The 20,865-nt window shown below is 41.0% G+C and overlaps 1 protein-coding gene across 42 annotated transcripts in view; it reads right to left on the bottom strand.

Moving 5' to 3' along the window:
• The window catches only part of LOC127971886 (NACHT, LRR and PYD domains-containing protein 12-like), a 280,835-nt gene that overhangs the window by 56,677 nt on the left and 203,293 nt on the right, over positions 1-20,865 (bottom strand). For 17 of the 42 annotated variants that reach the window (XM_052575176.1, XM_052575178.1, XM_052575202.1 and 14 more), the window contains 2 exons: positions 17,707-17,880; positions 16,569-16,742 (listed from right to left, as the gene is read on the bottom strand). The exons of 9 other annotated variants lie outside the window; for them this stretch is intronic. In XM_052575176.1, the coding sequence (XP_052431136.1) occupies positions 16,569-16,742; positions 17,707-17,880 (348 nt within the window). The remainder of the gene's footprint in view (positions 1-16,568; positions 16,743-17,706; positions 17,881-20,865) is intronic. 16 more of the 42 variants (XM_052575179.1, XM_052575183.1, XM_052575186.1 and 13 more) reach the window with 5 other exon arrangements.

The raw sequence follows: 20,865 nt of genomic DNA, 5'->3' as shown, positions 1-20,865 counted from the left end.
TATAATGTCTCCTTTGAAATTACTGAGGAAGATCTGAAAAGCAACTTAAAAGGAGGGAAAGTGACCAAAGCAAGACGTTTGGGGAAAAAACAAAGAGATGATGGGCGAGAAAGCTCTGCAGTAATGTTGACATTCATGGAAGAAACACTACCAGAAAAAGTTATGCTAGGCTACTTATGCTTCAGAGTTAAGAAGTATGAAAGGCCACCACTAAGATGCTTTAACTGCCAGAGATTCGGGCACGTAGCAGTGGCTTGCAAGGGTAAACGCAGATGTGGGAAATGTAGCGAAGATCATGATTTCAAAGAATGTAAAAGTCAGATCAAATGCTGTAATTGTGGGGGTAGTCATGTAGCTGCATTTAGGGGATGCCCAGTCCATGCAAAAGCTGAAGCAGTACAGAAGATGAGGGACGAGAAAAAGTTGTCATATGCAGAAGCGTTAAAAAGAATTGAGAGAACAAGTGTTGGTCATGAAGTAGGTGTGGTAAAGCAACAACAGATGTGGGAGAAAACGCCCGATGATGACATAGTTATCAAAAAGGCAGAATTTTTAGCTTTTTTCTCAGAAGCTGTGTGGAGGATTATGGAGAGAGCTAAGAATAAATCAGATGTTGCAAGGGAAGTAGTTGCGGTGGCGGATAGATTTCTAGGGATCAAAGATATTCATCCAGAAATGTTGTATAAGTATATGCATGGAGGATTAACAGGAAGCCAGCAAGCTCCGTTCATTAAAGAGAAAGGTAAATCTGGGGAAAGACGTGAGTCATCAGAGGACGAAATAGGTTAAGTATTTAATATGTTTTATATACTGCAGTGGAATGCTAGGAGTTTAGTAGCCAATGGGCAGGAATTTAAGAAATTTGTTGATGCTTTTGTAGTCCGACCAGATGTGATATGTGTACAGGAGACATGGCTTAGACCAAACCTGGATTTTGTCATTCCAGGTTATAAAATTTTAAGAGCTGACAGAGGTAATCGAGCAGGGGGTGGGTGTGCTACTTTTATAAAATTAGGATTACAACATAGAAGAATTGAGATAAATTCTGAACTTGAATGTGTAGTGGGTGTAATTTGGTCAGATCGAGGGAAAATCACTGTGATTAATTATTACAACCCAGGTTTAATATTAGAGGAGGAAAAATTAGAAGGAATAATGGATAAGGTTGAGTTACCAGTAATATGGGTGGGAGATTTTAACGCACATAGTGATTTATGGGGTAGTAGATTTCGGGATAGAAATGGGGTAATTTTAGAAGAATTTTTGGATAAACACGGATTGGTGGTGTTAAATGATGGTAGACCTACTAGATTTCAGGTTAATGAAGGTGGTAGTTCATGTTTAGATTTAACGTTTGCTTCTCCAGAGTTAGCCACGAGAGGAGAGTGGGATATAATGGATCGCTACACGATTGGGAGTGATCATGTGCCAATTTTAAGTAGATTTGGGAGGAAATTGGTAAAAGAGCAGGATTACAGGTCAGAAAAATATAATTATTCCAAGGCTAGGTGGGAAGAATTTAATATAAGAGCTCAGGAAGAGATTAATAATGTGGTTAAAGACGATATAGACAAATGGAATGATTCTTTGTGCTCTATGTTGATTCAGGTAGCAGAAGAGTTCATTCCAAAGTTTGATTGTCCAAAAGAACGGCAAATGGTGCCTTGGTGGAATGAGAAATGTACTCAAGCAGTGTTAGCTCGAAATAAGGCATATCGAAGGGTAAGGAAGTTTCCAATGGAAGAATGTGCAATAGAATATAAGAGATTAAGGGCTAAGGCTAGAAGAGTTATAAAAGATGCAAAGAGGGAAAGCTGGCGTAAGTTTTGTAGTACTTTAGGACCTCAAACAAACATTAGGAGGTTATAATTGGAAAAATGCAGAAGATCCTAAATCATATCGCCCAATTGCTCTTACAGCTGTTTTATGTAAGATTATGGAACGTATGGTTACGGATAGGTTAGTATATATGCTTGAGAAACAGGAATTCTTTGTTCCGTATCAAAGTGGTTTTAGAATGGGTAGATCTACTATGGACTCAGTATTAGTGTTGGACTTAGATATTAGAAGAGCTATGGCGAATAAGGAAGTTGTCATGAGTGTGTTTTTAGACATAGAAAAAGCCTATGATACAGTATGGAAAGAGGGCTTAATGATAAAGCTATATGATGCAGGGGTAAGAGGTAGGATGTTAAATTGGATTAAAGATTTTCTGAAGGAGCGTACCATTCAGGTGAGAGTAGACGGATCTATGTCCAGTAAGGAAAATGTGGAAAATGGAACCCCTCAGGGAAGTGTTATTAGCCCAGTGTTATTTAATGTAATGATTAACGATATTTTTAGTAAGTTAAATAGAGGTTTTGGAATGGCATTATTTGCTGACGATGCAGCTGTTTGGAAAAGAGGGCGGAACTTGAATTATATCTATAAACAAGTACAACAAGCAATTAATAAAGTAGAGGCATGGGCAGATGAATGGGGTTTTAGAATTTCAGTATCAAAATCAAAATATGTTGTGTTTGGTCTAAAAAGGAAACTTTTAGATAAGACTTTAAGTATTTATAATAGTCCTATAGAAAAAGTTAAATCATTTAAGTTTTTAGGAGTTTGGTTTGAGGAAAGAATGACTTGGAAAGAGCACATAAATAATACAGTGAAAAAGTGTGAGAGGGTTATTAATACCTTAAGATGTTTAGTTGGAATAGATTGGGGTGCAAGTAGAGAGTGTTTAATGATGATTTTTAGGGGAATAATTAGAGCTAATATTGATTATGGTTGCATGGTATATAGATCAGCATCAGAATCTGTTTTAAACAAATTGGATGTAGTTCAAGCAAAAGCATTGAGAATTTGTGGAGGAGCAATGAGATCTACTCCACTTAATGCTTTGTTAATTGAAATGGGGGAGACTACATTAGAGCTCAGACGGAATAAATTGTTTCTGTTTTATTGGACAAAGCTACGAAGTCATAATTGTTCTAACCCGGCTAGGATTTTATTAGAGGAACACTGGGAACTCCAGAAAAGGGATGGAAATAAAAAAGAGTGTGGGAAGATGTCAATAGGTAAGGAAGCTCAGGATATAGGAGTGAATGATATCATGATCGCGCCAGTAATTATTTGGCCTCCAGTACCTCCATGGTTACTGCCAGTCCCTAAAGTGGACCTAAGTATTTTAGATCAAATAAAGAAATATGAAGGTAATCCTGTGGATATGGTTTATAATCATTTAAAGAAAATCTGGCCCGAGTATGTGCAGATATTTACGGATGGTTCAATGAAGTTAAGAAGTAGGAAAACCGCAATAGGAGTAAGTATTCCTCAGCTGAAGTTAATGAATGGAAAGCGGTTAACAGATAGTATGTCAGCCATTACTGCAGAGCTGGTGGCTATTTTATTGGCCTTGGAGTGGGTGGAGGAAAATGGACCAGGGAAAAGAATAATTTGTTCAGACTCAAGTGCTGCTTTAATGGCATTAAAGGGAAGGAAAAGTGAAGCCAGGGCAGATTTAGTTGTAGAAGTCTTAGTAACACTTAATAGAGTTAATAAAATGGGGAGTACAGTTGGATTTATTTGGGTACCTGCTCACATTGGTGTTCAGGGAAATGAAGAGGCAGATGAAATGGCAAGAAGTGCAGTAAATAAAAGTGAAGTAGAGTTGGAGGTTATGTTCGGTAGGGTAGAATGTAAAAGTATTATCCAAGAAAGAACATTGAAATTATGGCAAAAAGAATGGAATGAGGGACATAAAGGCAGACATTATTATTCTGTTCAGCCAACAGTAGGACGTAACCTAAATACAACATTAGAAAGGAAAGAGAGTGTCATTCTAACTAGATTAAGGTTGGGCCACTGTGCACTAAACTTTGGGTTAGCAAGGGTTGGAAAACATCTAGATGGCAGATGTAGATGTGGACAAGAAGAAACGGTGAATCATGTAATAATGGAGTGCTCCAACCATCATACAGCAAGATGTCACATGATTTCAGAGTTATTAGAATGTGGAGTCTCTAATATATCTGTTCAGACTATTCTTAACCCAAAGGACTATGAGTCTACAAAGATTTTTATGAAGTTTTTGCACAAGACTGGACTTTACGCAAGGATTTAAAGAATAAATCGAGGCCTCAAATGACCTGAGGAGGGCAGTAATACGCCGGTGATGCGTCTATGCTGCCGCAAATTCAAAAGAAGAAGAAGAAACTCAGGACTTGTTTACCAAGTCGGAGCGAGAGAGCAACTGTGGTGCCTCAAGCGATCTTTTCTAACTCCTGTATATTGTGGATACTTACCTGTATATTGACTTTTTTCATTTGGGTTATTCCCTCTTTATTTTTCTGTTTGTTGTTTCTTTGGTACTTTGTGCACCTATATATATATATATATATTTTCACCATTGGACTGTGTTTATTTTTTGGCACTGTAAATAAATGTCACTTGCACATAAGTGCTATTGCGGGCTGAGCCATCATTTTACATCTTTTACGGACATTCACAACGTCCCCTAGCGAGTGGTGGTTCTCGCTTTATCTCATACACAAAGCTTGAAATGTCTTTAAACTAAATAATTTAAAACTAAAAAAGAAAAAGGCTACTCTCTGATTATGTAATACATTATGAGCATTTCTCTCTATAGGCGCGTTCACTACAGAGATCGTCATCTTCATCTTTGCAGTCGGCACAGTCAGAAAACACTAGTTTATTAATAAAAATCAATGCATGCGTCACCGGATTTACAAATGCACATCTAGCTTGTTGCACACACACATCGAAATAATGAGATATTATATTGAAATAACATTATTATTAATAATAGCCTACATCTTTTAGAATATTTGATTGAATGCTGAATGTTGTGCTTGTTAAATTTAATAAAATAAAAAAATTAATTGTGATCATTAGAATAATTGAATATTAAATATTTACTCGCCAAGTTTTGTGCAGCTCCCCGTCAATGATCTAGCACCCCCTCAGCATGTGCGTTAAAAATTCTCTGGCGCCATCCCTGCAGAGAAGCTACGTAGGCAGTGTAATTATTATTATATTTTTGTTCTGTAACCTCTAACCCTGTTTTGAGTCGATGGAAGCCATTCAGAACTCTCCAGAGTCAGGGACAGTCACTGATGACCTTCCCGAGTCAGGACTAGGTACCATGGACTTTCCAGAGACAAGGCTAGTCACAGGTGATCTTCGAGGACTGAGTCAAGTCACCGGTGATGTTCGTCCTCCCGTTGGGCCGACCACAAGGACGTGGTGGTCTTCCGCTCTGCCCTGGGGGGGCTTCTGCCGTGACCACATGGTGGTGATGGGCCACTGCTCTGCACGGGGGGACATCACATGATGTCCTTTATGGAACCGTTTTTGTGTTTTTGTTTCTGTTGCTTTTCTATTTGTCTCCTTCTTTGGACCTGGCCCTCTGTCCCTCCCCCTGATCTTCCGCTTGTCCACCTCCCTCCTGGACTCCTTGTTTTGTGTTACACTTTTCCTGTCTTTTGTCTTTCCATTTTACCTGGTTGTCCTGTCCTTGTCTTTCCATTTTACCTGGTTGTCCTGTCTTTGCCTTTCCATTATATCTGGTTCTCCTGTCTCTGTTTTCTGACCCTCCGTCCCTCCCCCTAGTCTGCCGCTGCTCCACCTCCCTCCTACCTCTTTATCTGTTGGGTTTTCCTGGGTTTCAGGTGGAGCATCTGGCAGATGCTCCATAAGGGAGGGGGTAATGTCACGCTGTCAGTCTCTGTTTTCCTGGGTGTTCCCTAGTAAGCTCACTTCTCCTTAGGCATTTTACAATAGGCACTTTAATTCCTCTAGTCTGGTCCTGTCTTCACAGTAATTGCACTCCAATTAATCACACAGGTGCAGATAATCCTTTGTCGTTAGTCTCCTTATAAATAGCTGTCCTTCTCTGTTGTTTGTATGGAGTCCTTACCGTCTGTGTACTATGTTCTCGTCTCCCGAGACTTACCCTTGCCTTCTCGTTCTTCCGAGTTCCCATTCCGTTTAATCCGGTTCCCTCTTTTGTTTTGTTTTGTTTGTCACCTTGGATTGTTTGTTTTTGATTTACCCTTTTTGTTAATAAACATACCAGCATTTGGATCTACCCTCTCCTTGTGTTTTCCCTAAAAACACATCGTCACAATTTTCTGCTTTTTTAGCTTTTTTGAGTGCCTACCGTCAAATGGCCACAACTTCTCCAAATATTATCAGATTTCCATGTGTTACACATCTTTGGAAAGCTTGGAGACTACACTTTCAGAATCCGAATAACTCAAAATGCCCCAGAACCGACTTGTGTCCCTACGTTCCGTGATTGGTCACATTTTTCATTTAAAAACATGAAAGACCCAGTGTGATTAAGTGTGATGGAGAAAAACCCACCATAAAGTCTAGGGATATGTTTTTAAAAAGTTAAATTTATATTAATTTTAAATGGCTTTCTAAACATGCTGCTCTCTTGTGCAAGACGAGGGTACAATGGTGATAGAAGATGTTCCTCTAGAAAATGAACAGCTTGGTTTAAGTTTGGTTAAGGTTGGGCAGAGCATGTCAGGGGAGGCGCAGGGAAAAATGATAATAAATAAAAAATATAATTGAGTTTAATTATTACAAGTATTTTTATCATATTTGAATGTATTTACTTAAACAATACTAAAAAATAAAAAGTCAAAAATATGAGAAACATTTTTCACCCAGAAGGCCGTAGCTGTGAATTTGCTGATGTTTGGTAAGCCCGCCAATACAGGTATATGCTTATTAATACAGTGGAGCGGTTTCTGGGTGATTCAAAGCCTTCAACTTAAGGGCTTAAACCCAAAAGATGACAATATGATGATCAGTATTTGAGTGTAGGATTTACGTGGACAGGCAAAGCACATATGACTGGAGAGATGTTAATTCTGCTGGCAGCAAAAGACCCGTGTTCCGTGATGCTAGGAGAGGCAGCGGCTTCTAAGCTCGATTCTGTTCCATGCTCTGACAACACAATAAGTCGGCGAATCTCAGACATGACGCAGGATGTGAAGGAGCAAGTATTAGAGAGTGTCAAAAACAGCCCATTTTTTGCACTCCAGATCGACGAATCCACTGATTTGGCAAGCTGAGTGTGTGTGTGCTTGTGTGTGTTGGGGGGGGGGGGGTGCCATTGGGTAAGCTGTGTCAAAAGGGAGGCCCTCTGTCTTAGACTTTGAAAACCCCTGATGTAAACCAGATCTTCTCAATATTGATGTTCTTTTTTTCCACAATATTTTGAAAGAACATCGCAGCAGCGCTGCATCGCATCTCGTGCGCTGATAAAGGCCAAAAAATACTTCAGCCGTCCGCGTCCACGCACCTTCTTCATTATGTTGTTTTCGTCAACAATAGACCTCGTGGAGAGCCGTACACCCTGCATCATATGTGTGCGTGCAGGCAGTTTTTGAGACCGTACAACAGCGCATGGATGAGGTGAATAATGAGACAGAAGTGGTACTGTGTGTCAAGCTCATCCGCATTTTGAAAGCTGTGCAGACGCTGCTGGGCTCAAGACAGAACAGAATGAGGAATGTGAAGTATATCCGGGTCAGGGCTTAAAGCAGCCTCCTTAACGCACACCTAAAAATCAAATGCAATGTTTTTGCATTCAAATGTGGATTTTTATTTTAAATTCGACGAATATTTGAATTTGGATTTTCTTTTTTGACAGCCCTAGTGTATGTTTGGTTAGTTGTTTTAAAGTGGTCATATGATGCGATTTCAAGTTTTTCTTTCTCTTTGAAGTCTTACAAGCTCTTGGTGCATAAAGAAGATCTGTAAAGCTGCAAAGGCTAAAGTCTCAAATCCAAAGAGATATTCTTTTTTAAAGTTAAGAGTCAACCACACACCCTAAAATGGCTCGTTCTAACACGCTCCCACATCTCTATGTCACTATGTGGGAAGATTTGCATAATGCCACCCAAATGTTCACGCAAAGAAAGAAGATTTAACTTTTATTCTCTCTGTTTCCACAGCTGTTGTCAAGTCGCTGTGTGTTTCATTGTGAAAGCGAAACTAATAGTAAAATAGTAGTATAAAATAGTATGGAGGATGAGGACTGTTTCCTGAACCAGTAGCCTGCAATGTGTCTGTGGCACAATGGCTGTCTCTATAATGTTGAGCAGTTCAATCATTGCAAAGGACAGTCTGGCTCTTCTGAACTGAATCGTTTGAAATGGTTCGTGTCTCAAGTGCACACTAATTCACAAATTACTTCAGTTATTCAGTTATAAACATGCCTGACACTCGCTCTGAATATCCAGAGTCATTCAGTTACTCATTGACTGAACTGCTGAAAAGAAAGTGGTGATGGGATGTGCTCGAGCAGAGCAGCTGGACTGAGTCTCGTGCTGCTGGGAGAAGGGATCACAGTATTTTAAGGGGCGTAACATTTACGTCACACGCATGAGACATTTGGCCAATCACAACACAGTGGATAGCTGGCCAATCAGAGCACAACTTGCCTTTTCAGAAGAATGAGTTTCAGACATGTTTCAGAATGCAGAGCATAGAGGATAAACAATAATGTACATAAAATGGCAAATAATGTGTTTTTAAATCTTAAACAGCATAAACACATTGCATTACACTTAATACACAAAATAATGTTCTTTTTAGGAGCATCATATGACCCTTTTAAAATGAGTTTTATAGCAAAGCTTATAAAATACAGCAGCAGATACATATTATCTTCACATTACCAAATCTTTAAATAAATCTTGAAGTGCATGCTGTGCATTAGACTCTATGTGGTGCTTTTATTTTATTTTATTTTGCAACTGACAAATAGAAATGCTGCCCCAGGGCAGAGCAGAAGACCACCACATCCTAGTGGTCGAGGCCAAAGTCCCCCAGGGTGGAGCAGAAGACCACCACAACCATGTGGTCAGGGCTGAAGCCCCCCAGGGCGGAGCAGAAGACCACCATAACCATGTGGTCAGGGCTGAAGCCCCCCAGGGCAGAGCAGAAGACCACCATAACCATGTGGTCAGGGCTGAAGCCCCCCAGGGCAGAGCAGAAGACCACCACAACCATGTGGTCAGGGCTGAAGCCCCCCAGGGCGGAGCAGAAGACCACCACAACCGTGTGGTCAGGGCTGAAGCCCCCCAGGGCAGAGCAGAAGACCACAACAACCGTGTGGTCAGGGCTGAAGCCCCCCAGGGCGGAGCAGAAGACCACCATAACCGTGTGGTCAAGGCGGAAGCCCCCCAGGGCAGAGCAGAAGACCACCACAACCGTGTGGTCAAGGCGGAAGCCCCCCAGGGCAGAGCAGAAGACCACAACAACCGTGTGGTCAAGGCGGAAGCCCCCCAGGGCAGAGCAGAAGACCACAACAACCGTGTGGTCAGGGCTGAAGCCCCCCAGGGCGGAGCAGAAGACCACCACAACCGTGTGGTCAAGGCGGAAGCCCCCCAGGGCAGAGCAGAAGACCACCACAACCGTGTGGTCAAGGCGGAAGCCCCCCAGGGCAGAGCAGAAGACCACCACAACCGTGTGGTCAGGGCTGAAGCCCCCCAGGGCGGAGCAGAAGACCACCACAACCGTGTGGTCAAGGCGGAAGCCCCCCAGGGCAGAGCAGAAGACCACCACAACCGTGTGGTCAAGGCGGAAGGCCCCCAGGGCAGAGCAGAAGACCACCACAACCGTGTGGTCAGGGCTGAAGCCCCCCAGGGCGGAGCAGAAGACCACCACAACCGTGTGGTCAAGGCGGAAGCCCCCCAGGGCAGAGCAGAAGACCACAACAACCATGTGGTCAGGGCTTAAGCCCCCCAGGGCAGAGCAGAAGACCACAACAACCGTGTGGTCAGGGCTGAAGCCCCCCAGGGCGGAGCAGAAGACCACCACAACCATGTGGTCAAGGCGGAAGCACCCCAGGGCGGAGCAGAAGACCACCACAACCGTGTGGTCAAGGCGGAAGCCCTCCAGGGCAGCGCAGAAGACCACCACAACCGTGTGGTCAGGGCGAACGATCCCCAGGGCGGAGCAGAAGACCACCACAACTGTGTGGTCCGACCAATGGGAGGACGACAATCTGGCAATTCCATGGTGTACATACTGGACTCCAGAAGATCGGTGCTGACCCGACACTGCTCATGAAGATTCTTGGTGAATTGCATTTGTACATGAAGATCATTGGTGACTTGTATTTGCCCATGAAGATCAGTGGTGACTTGCCTTTGTTCATGAAGATCACCGGTGACTTGACTCAGTCCTTGAAGATCACTGGTGCCCTGACTCTGGAGGGTCAGCGGTGAATACCCTTGACTCTGCCTCGGGGACATCGTGAGCGAACGCCGCCGCCTAGGGGACATTGTGAGCGAACGCCGCCGCCTAGGGGACATTGTGAGCGGACGCCGCCGCCTCGGGGACATCGTGAGCGGACGCCGCCGCCTCGGGGACATCGTGAGCGGACGCCGCCGCCTCGGGGACATCGTGAGCGGACGCCGCCGCCTCGGGGACATCGTGAGCGGACGCCGCCGCCTCGGGGACATCGTGAGCGGACGCCGCCGCCTCGGGGACATCGTGAGCGGACGCCGCCGCCTCGGGGACATCGTGAGCGGACGCCGCCGCCTCGGGGGCATCGTGGGCGGACACCGCCGCCTCTGGGAAATCCTGAGCAGACACCGCCGCCTCGGGGCAATCCTGAGTGGAATCTGCGGCTTTGTGAAGGCTAGCAGTCAGCCCCACTGCCTCAGAGGGAACATCAGCAGGCTCCACCACCTTGTGAGTCCTGCGAGCCGACCACACTGCTCGCACCGACATCAACTGTGAATCCCGCATGCAGCGCATCAGCCCGTGACACTCCAGGACCAGGTGCGAGGCACTGGGTGCAGCCGCCGAGGCCTCTGCTGACTCCTGGACTGTCACCTCAGGAGAACCTTGAGCCGGCTCTGCAGCTAACTCCACCCTAACAGCTGAGCCACTCAACTGCAGAGCCAGGTTGATGTAATCCTCCAGCGTCTCGTCGGGGTGCCAGAATGGCATAAGGGACTTGAAGGGCTCGGGTAGTCCTCCTCAGAAGAAAACCATTAGACAGGTCTTTTCTGTCGCTGACAGCCGAGCCACCCCCACGAATTCCCAAACATAATCCTCGATGCTTCGCTCTCCTTGGCAGATGTCGAGAAATCTCCCTGCTGGACCCATATTTGCTGCCTGGATTCTGTCACGGCGCGGTAGAGACGGCGCTGTGGAAAGAACAGGTCAGGGTCCAAGATGCAGGGAAGATTAACTTTATTAAGAAAGAAACAAAAGGCCAACATGGCAAAAACAAAACAGAAACGAATCACCGAAATGCAAGAACTAGAGACACGTAATGATAACAAACATTAGCAAATAACATACAATAATCCAGGCAGGCAGAGTGGTGTGTGAGACCAAACTATATACTAGTGAACAAATGGGGAGCAGCTGTGTGTGTGAGTAATTGAACAGGTGTGCAGAGTGAACCAGGTAATGAGTCCGGGAGCAAGGGAGAAACACAGGTGGAGTAACTAAACAGTAATGAGGTGACAAGGTGGGCGGGGTCAGAAAAGGACAGGAGAGAGCACATGGCACCAAATAAACACAACACTCACAGAAGACAGTGACAGAAAGACAGAAGACTGTGACAGCTACAAGGTAGACAGACTGTTTATCACTTAACAAGAATTCATTTAATTTCTGTAAGGTCATAGCAGAGATGACTTACAGGAGCATGTTGTAATGATTTTAGTGTCACTTTCAACTCATGGTCTGTATAAAGTGAGCCTTTTCTCTTTAGATTTGACTGTGATGTGTGTTTGCCTGGATTCACATTCACAGTTTCAGCAGTTTCATCATAATATCTTTGCTTTGTGTTTGATTCTCTCAGGAGAGGAGACTCTCTGTCTGTGAGACTTGCTCAGAATAGATTTGCCATTGATAAATGTAACAAACCCAGGGGTCTGAAGAGAAGAAGTGAGTGGCGCATGATTGAATAATAACACAATGGACAGTAATTCTTTTTAGTAACATGTATGATGTGATTTCTCAGGTGACGTCCCAGAACAAACCAGACAGCAATCGTTACAGTGGGGAGAAGTTTCTGATCTCCTCTTACAGTCACAACAGAGAATAATGTTCAGTGATCAGCAAACTTACATGTTTTCTCATTCATCTTTACATCATAACCTTACACACACTTCACAATATCTACTGTAACTTTGCAGATTTCATAGTCTTGAGTATTTGGTGTACAGTTTGTGAACACTATACATTTTTACAAGATTGTACATTTGTATTACAGAAAATATTTGATGTTCTTTGCTATAGAATTTGTTTCTATAGGTTTATATAATTAATAGCTAGGAATTGTAAAATAGAAGCATGTCTTATTTCTAAGAATTTCAGAAATCACTTTGTTCTGTTCATCTTCAGTAAAAATACTGAAATATGTTCATTCTTTGTTAACTCCGGTCAAACTTTCAGAAAGTGAAAGTAAACTAGTTTTGTCAGAAGAAACTAAAAGTTTGTTCTATTAAATTAAATTAAGCTAAAATTTCCAGTCATTTGTCATATTTAATATATTACTGAATACAGCCATTTTTCAATATTTTACCAGAGCTTGTATTATTACTAGAACGCAGTGAACTTATGAGATTTTTAGTCAATTATAAATGTCTTACAGAAAGAGGAAATGTAAAAGCAATACGTTTCTAGTTTTGAATTTCAAAATACACAATTATGATGATCTACATTAATTTTATGCCTGATAAGCCGTTGGTTTCGGTAACCTATCAACATGATCTATTTTCTTAATGTCTTTTCTATTGAAAACCTTCACACTCCATTCCTACTGTGTTGTTTTGTAAATGTAGTACTTGTCAGTAAATTGTGAAGATTTAGGCGGAAATTTTAATAATCAAAAATGAAAAATTTGTGAATAATAATTATTTTACATTTAAATCTTTACAGTGATTTTCCGGTTGACTCTTGTGTCAGACTCTTGATTTCTCAAACTAAAACTTGTAAAAATATTTAAAGAAAACTTTCTATTCAAGCTTAACAAAGGTTATATTGCTAAATGAATCTCATTCTCCCATTAAAATCAATGTATATAATACAGTCAATATTACACAATACATAAATCTCTTATTCACACCATGTTTATGTTGATTAAAATGTTTTGTTTTAGTTTGATCAGCATTACTTGTCTGCAGTGTGTATTGAGTGTTACAGTATCTACATTGTAGTCAACATCTAGTGAATCACTCAGTTTCATGAATCATTCACTATAAAACAAGAGAGTGAAAGACATCAAACATGACAGTGTGATTCATGTGTCTCTGTGTCTTCAGTCTCTGTGATTGTGTGACTGTGATGTCTCTGTAGCGGCTCTTATTCACCATCAGCTGATCCTGACTTTATTGAGTCCTACAATAAAACACACAGACAAACGAATATGAGTATGAGACATTACTGCTGTTACATCACATCAGAAGATTCAGCTCAGAAAAACACAGTGTATTCATATTACAGCCAGAGATATGAATGAACAACTGATCATAGATTAATAACAGTAGATCAACAACTCTCTCTTTATCACTTACATACAGACACACTGGAAGAGATGAAGATATGCATATGTTCATAGATCAGTTAGACCACAGAATGAAAATTTATAATTTTAAGTAAAAAATAAGTTGATTTAAAATTTCATGGGATCAGCTCATCTCAATAAGGTTGGGACAAGGCCATGTTTACCACTGTGTGGCATCCCCTCTTTTTTTTTATAACAGTCTGCAAACGTCTGGGGACTGAAGACAAGTTGATCAAGTTTAGGAATAGGAATGTTGTCCCATTCTTGTCTAATACAGGCTTCTAGTTGCTCAACTGTCTTACGTCTTCTTTGTCACATCTTCCTCTTTATGATGACCCAAATGTTTTCTACGGGTGAAAGATCTGGACTGCAGGCTGGCCATTTCAGTCCCGGATCCTTCTTCTACACAGCCATGATGTTGTAATTGATGCAGTATGTGGTCTGGCATTGTCATGTTGGGAAATGCAAGGTCTTCCCTGAAAGAGATGATGTCTGGATGGGAGCATATGTTGATCTAGAACTTGGATATATCTTTCAGCATTGATGGTGCTCATCTTTCCAGATGTGTAACTCCCCATGCCACATGCACTCATGTAACCCCATATCATCAGAGCTGCAGGCTTCTGAACTGAGCGCTGATAACAACTTGGGTTGTCCTTGTCCTCTTTAGTCCGGATGAGATGGCATCCCAGTTTTCCAAAAAGAACTTCAAATTTTGATTAATCTGACCACAGAACAGTTTTCCACTTTGCCACAGTCCATTTTAAATGAGCCTTGGTCCAGAGAAAACGCCTGTGCTTCTGGATCATGTTTAGATATGGCTTCTTTTTTGACCTATAGAGTTTTAGCTGGTAACGGCGAATGACACGGTGGATTGTGTTCACTGACAATGTTTTCTGGAAGTATTCCTGAGCCCATGTTGTGATTTCCATTACAGTATCATTCCTGTATGTGATGCAGTGCTGTCTAAGAGCTGAAGATCACGGCATCCAGTATGGTTTTCTGGCATTGACCCTTACACACAGAGATTGTTCCAGATTTTCTGAAACTTTGGATGATATCATGCACTGTAAATGTTGATAACTTCAAACTCTTTGCAATTTTTCTCTGAGAAACTCCTTTCTGATATTGCTCCACTATTTTTCACTGCAGAATGGGGGAATTGGTGATCCTCTGCCCATCTTGACTTCTGAGAAGCTCTTTTTATACCCAACCATGTTGTTAATTGACCTAATAAGCTGCAAATTGGTCCTCCAGCTGTTCCTTATATGTACATTTAACTTTTCCGGCCTCTTATTGTTACCTGTCCCAATTTTTTTGGAATGGGTAGCTCTCATGAAATCCAAAATGAGCCAGTATTTGGCATGACATTTCAAAATGTCACACTTTTAACATTTGATATGTTATCTATATTCTATTGTGAATAACACATAAGTTTATGAGATTTCTAAATTATTCCATTCCTTTTTTACTCACAGTTTGTACAGTGTCCCAACTTTTTTGGAATCAGGCTTTTACAGAAGCTAAATTGAAACTGAATTATCTTATATTATCCAGTTACACACATAAGGCATTTTACTGAACTTTAAAGATTTAAATAATAATAATAATAATAATAATAATAATAATAATTATTATTATTATTATTATTTAAATCTTTAAAGAACAGTAATAATAATATTAATAATAATACACTCACAATAGTCTAATGTCTCCAGTTTATAAAGTGGATCATCCCTCAGATCAGAGAGTAGCTTCACTCCAGAGTCTCCTAGTTTATTCTTAGACAGATCCAGTTCTCTCAGGTGTGAGGGGTTTGATCTCAGAGCTGAACACAGAGCAGCACAACCTTCATCTGTGACACCACAATCCCTCAACCTGTAGAGAACAATGACACACTCTTCACTCAGATCAGATCAGTTTAACAGTGTATCCATTACAACAGTATGGTAAAACTGCTCACACACAATAATAACTTTACACACAAATCCAGAGGAGGAGCTGGGGAGGTGGAGGGATGCTGGGAGAACTGTTGCAGGGACAGTGCACTGACTGCTGCTTATATAGACTCATAATGATGAACGACAGAACTGGATGATTAGCCTCCTCCTGAACCAACGTCTGGACCTTCGTTAATATTTATCATTCTTCCCTTTCCTGCACTGAAGAATAATGTGTTCAGCTGTTTCCATCACTCCACACTAACAGCACTGAGCTTACGATGAGTTCTGTTTAACCATCAGAAACAATCATGCATCATTAAGATTTGAATGTCTCAATCTGGATATTAACACCTCATCTTTCCTAAATCTTCATATATTATCAGCACTTCATTCACAGATGGTTAAATAAATGCACACTGAAGCACTAAAAACACTCTTTCGACTGAAATATTGATTGCTGGTTCACAATGTAAGGACTGGAGTGTTTCATTCTAGGATGTCATTTATTCTTGTTTTTGACTTTGTGAATTTGTTGTCAAGTCTTATCTTTTCTTGTTTTGTTTGTGTATTTTGTGTATAGTATAATTGGGAGTTTTAGGAAGTGTGTGTGTGTGTGTGTCTAATTAACCATTTTTTGAGAGATTTATTTAAACCTAGAAGGGAGATCAACCTGACCAAACCTGATATCAAAATATGGATTATGGTTTAGGTTTAGGTTGGTTACAGTATAAGAACAGACATCTATAGAATGTCCCAATTTAAGTAGAGAAGTCACTACAGAAAAATGAATGTGATGAACTGTAAGAATGGATCCAGCATCTTCATTTCTCAGTTCTGATAGTGTTGAATCTGTTTAAAGTCACGAGACTGAAGTGATGATGGTGTGTGAAAGTGTGTATTTCAGTGTGACTCTCAGTCCTGCAGCATCATGTTACTGAAGAGCAGATCATGTGTTCAATCATTTACAGCTCAATCAGATGAACTCAGCAGAAAGAGACTCAACACTTCAGACATACTGTACTTTACACTGTTTCATGTGTGAGAGTCAAATATGATCTTACCCCAGTATCTGCAGTTTACAGCGAGGATCCTCCAGTACAGCAGACAGCAGTGTCACTCCAGAGTCTTCTAGATTATTCAGAGACAGATTCAGGTGTCTCAGGTGTGAGGGGTTTGATCTCAGAGCTGAACACAGAGCAGCACAACCTTCATCTGTGACTCCACATTTATACAACCTGTAGAGAACAATGACACAGTGTGAATTGTAGTTATAGTGTGTGTAGTTTGTTATTGACTCTGGTCTCAGAGCAGGAGAGGAGATATAATGACAAGCTTTGCCACAAACTGCTGCTGACCGAATGAGATTTAGATGTTGATGCTCAATGCTGCTGTTTGAAACTGTCATGTGCTTCAGGACTGAACAGACACACAGAGCTGAATGTGAGATATTGTTTGATAGTGATATAAGACAGATCTGTCTGGAGAAACAGTCACTTGCTCCTCTAATAAACACCTACAGGAGGACACGTGTTCCCCATTACACATCAGTTATTAACTCTTGTGATCAAACACATCACCCTGTCATGTTTGGTCTCATCTGACAGCTTATACACTGAATAGAGATGTGAAGAAATAAATCAAGATAGTGTTAGCTGTTAGTATTTAATCTTGATCAATTTTCCTGTCTTCAATAAAACTTTGCTCAAGATATCAGAGGAAAAGGAAACTTCTGATGGAGGAGAAACTCTGAAACTCTGCTGCTGCTGCAAACAGTGCTGATTCTATACAGTGTGTAGGTTCAGTTTATTATGTTTATGATAAGTCTGATAATGTTAAAGTAATTATAAGCTTCATTGTCTCATGGATCACTAGTGAGTTCAAACTAAACTCAATCAGACTCTGTTGAACTCTAATCCTCTGTGATATTCATCCTCTGCAGTAAATCACTTTGACTCATTATTTTACACATTAATGTTCATCTGAAGCTAGCAGAAACAACTGAAGATCCAGTAAATGTTTGGAGGGTCAAAAACAGAAGCAGCAGGTCATGTGATGTGATGAAGATGAATGAAATGAACTTCTTCAGACATTTGTGCTGAGATTTAATGTGTTTACTGAACATTTATTTTACAAGCTGATTTTAGTCTTAAATGTATTTTAAAGGACAAAGACACATGACTATCAGAGAGATGATCTTACCACAGTGTCTCCAGTTTACAGTGAGGATCCTCCAGTACAGCAGACAGCAGTGTGACTCCAGAGTCTTCTAGATTATTCCCAGACAGATACAGTTCTCTCAGGTGTGAGGGGTTTGATCTCAGAGCTGAAGACAGAGCAGCACAACCTTCATCTGTGACGTGACAACCCCACAACCTGTAGAGAACAATGACACACTTCACTCAGATCAGATCAGATCAGATCAACAGGTTAAAAAAAAGACTAACTTTGATTCAGAAGTCATAATTCTATACAGACTATTCAATATTTCTCACAGGACATAATAATAATAATAGGAAATTCAAAGAGCTTTCAACACATGTGCTTCAAAAATCCTAATTTACATCAGATGTTTAATAATAAGAGAAAAGATGATGTTCATTGATGCATATATTTAACCCTTTCACTGCTGAGTGTAAAATATTCTAGCTGTTCCCCAGAGTGAGGATTTTTTTGGGGACTTATTTAGAATGTTTCCTCTTATAGTTTCCATGGAAACGCGTAATGCTTGTCACGTGACACAACAGACACGGAAACACTGCATTACAGATCTATTGCTTTTATTTAGTTTTTTTTCTTTTTTCTTCAAAATATTCACACACTTGCTTATAGTCATCAACTCTCTGATATCCTGATTCACAAATACATGTATGTGAGTGTATTTTGTTGTTTAAAAACCTTATAAATGATCTTGATCATGATCTATAACGTGAGACGGATGCTGTCATGTTTGTTCACTGTCAGTCAGATTTACTGCACTTCAATTCATCAAATTCTCTTCAAATACATGAAAGTAAGTGGCTGGTGATCTTTATAGTCACATAAACTATGTGTATGTGATATGAATAAACCATTTCAGCAAATTATATTTGAATGTAATGTTATTGCTGCTTCCACAGACATCTGTGTGTGTTTTACAAACTGTAAATGTATTGTTTTATTAGTACATATGTGTCTTTAAATGTCTGAAACCTAAAAGAAACATTAGAAACACTGCAGAGTTGTGATTCTATGACAAGTGCAGCTAAAGCATGAAGCACAGTTTGTTTTTGGCCGTTATGTGACGTCACTGGACATTATAAACATTATATTGTGTGACTGTAGCGCTCAAAAGGTTACACATGGAGGAGGTTATTAACAACATGAGGACAAGGGGTTTTATCTCAACAATAACAAAGACAAGAGTGGGTTTAGTAATACACCGTTGTACACTAGACTGTATATATGCAGAGCTGGGCAGTAACTGATTACATGTGATCTGGATTGTGTAATAATAATTATGTGTAATTAGATTATATTACATTTTAAAATAATAAGAATCTAGTGGTTAGAGGGTTGGACTCCCAATCGAAAGGTTGTGAGTTCGAGTCCCGGGCCGGCAGGATTTGAGGGGGGAGTGCATGTGCAGTTCTCTCTCCACCTTCAATACCACGACTTAGGTGCCCTTGAGCAGGGCATCAAACCCCCAACTGCTCCCCGGGCGCCGCAGCATAAATGGCTGCCAGCTGGCCAATATGTGCTGCCGATTTTTAGGGCCGATATCAATCGACATCAATGATGATCCGTTGCACCACTACTATAGTGTCATTTGAAAACATTGCAGTTGTGTTTTAAAATACAACAACGAGCACCACGAAACCATTTAAAGAGGCGCATTCAGCGGTCTCCTTGACGGGAAACAGTCAACAAAGTAAAATGATCTCAAACGTATGGCGCGCTCTCTTCATTTTATCAAATGATCATAATCACATCTAATCATTTTACAGTCCTGCTACTAGCATTTTATTCACACTAAAACCCCTTTAATTCGGGTGACAAAGCTTTTTTTTCCTAGTGGCTTTTGCATATAATAATAATACCGCTGCAGACGCATTTTGCAGCATTAAGGTTATTAATTGATCGTTAATTTAAACGACGATCGATCATGGAAATTATCGAATACTGACATCCCTAAATACAAATGAGTTGGATGGAAACCTGGTTATTGTCTGCATCAAACCATGCTTCCGAACACATGTGATTCACCGTTCTGGGCAGCTCCAGGACAGCTGTCTCTCAGAGCGCGGTGCTGTCTGTGAGCGGGGCGGAGTAACGGAGCACTCAATCACGCTGCAGTGTTTGTTAGAGCTGCTAACTTCTCCACTCCATTTACAGAGTGAAATTCTCTGACTACCTTTATCGACCAGGACTGTTGTTGAATCTTCCAAATTTTTGGCTTGGGGTCCTTCACATGCGCAGCAGCACTTTCCACTGCAACAAAAACACGGGGCTGCCCGCCGACATGCCTGACTTTAAATCAGCGCTAGAGGTGGGCAGATCGATACTAATATCGATAATATCGATACCAACGTTGGTATCGGTATTGATCGATACAAACGGGAAAATATCGATACTTAAGTTTCAGTTTCTCTCGTTTTGCGACCTGACCGTGTTTAACAAAATGCTGCTACTGTCACAGAGCAGAGCAAGCTCTCAAGAGTGCTGCTCGTGCTTGACACTGCTCTCCTCTCCGCCCCCTCTCCTGTGTTGTACCGTCACGTGACTCACCACTAGCGCTACCACCAGCAGTCAGGCGCGCGCACCGCTCAGTCGCGCATTTCTAACAGCAGTCAGTCAGAGGCGGAGAGAAAGAGGAGCGTTGTATGGCTGTATTTTCAGGCTGATCTACCCTTTTTGTGTTAGCTGTGAAAGGGATACTATTTTTTATTAACATGCTACTTGAAAAGAGAATTTGTTTTTTTTTTTTATATTTGTGAAGTAATCATTTTGTAACTTTGTTTATTTAAATAAAACAGAAGTAACCAAAAGTTGTTTCTGAACAAAAGCTTTTGTAGTACTGATTAATAACCCAAAATGCAAATCACAAAAACAAATTAAAAGTCATGAAAATTCATTTAGATTTAGGTTGAAGACGCATCCACCTTAATTATTAAAAAGTATTGGTATTGGTATCGGTATCGGCGATACTGGCCCTGTATTTACTTGGTATCGGATCGATACCAAATCTAGCGGTATCGCACACCTCTAATCAGCGCTACTAAACACGGATATCAGCGATATATAACGATATATAAAAAATGACAAATATCGGCCGACCTCTAATCTGAACCTCTTTCACCTAATATTAAACTACATATAATA

The sequence above is a fragment of the Carassius gibelio genome, chromosome B14 (genome assembly GCF_023724105.1).
Source record: "Carassius gibelio isolate Cgi1373 ecotype wild population from Czech Republic chromosome B14, carGib1.2-hapl.c, whole genome shotgun sequence".
In the NCBI taxonomy this organism is placed as follows: Eukaryota; Metazoa; Chordata; class Actinopteri; order Cypriniformes; family Cyprinidae; genus Carassius; species Carassius gibelio.
Note: the sequence above shows the minus strand (reverse complement) of the source record. Positions and strands in the feature narration are given on the sequence as shown.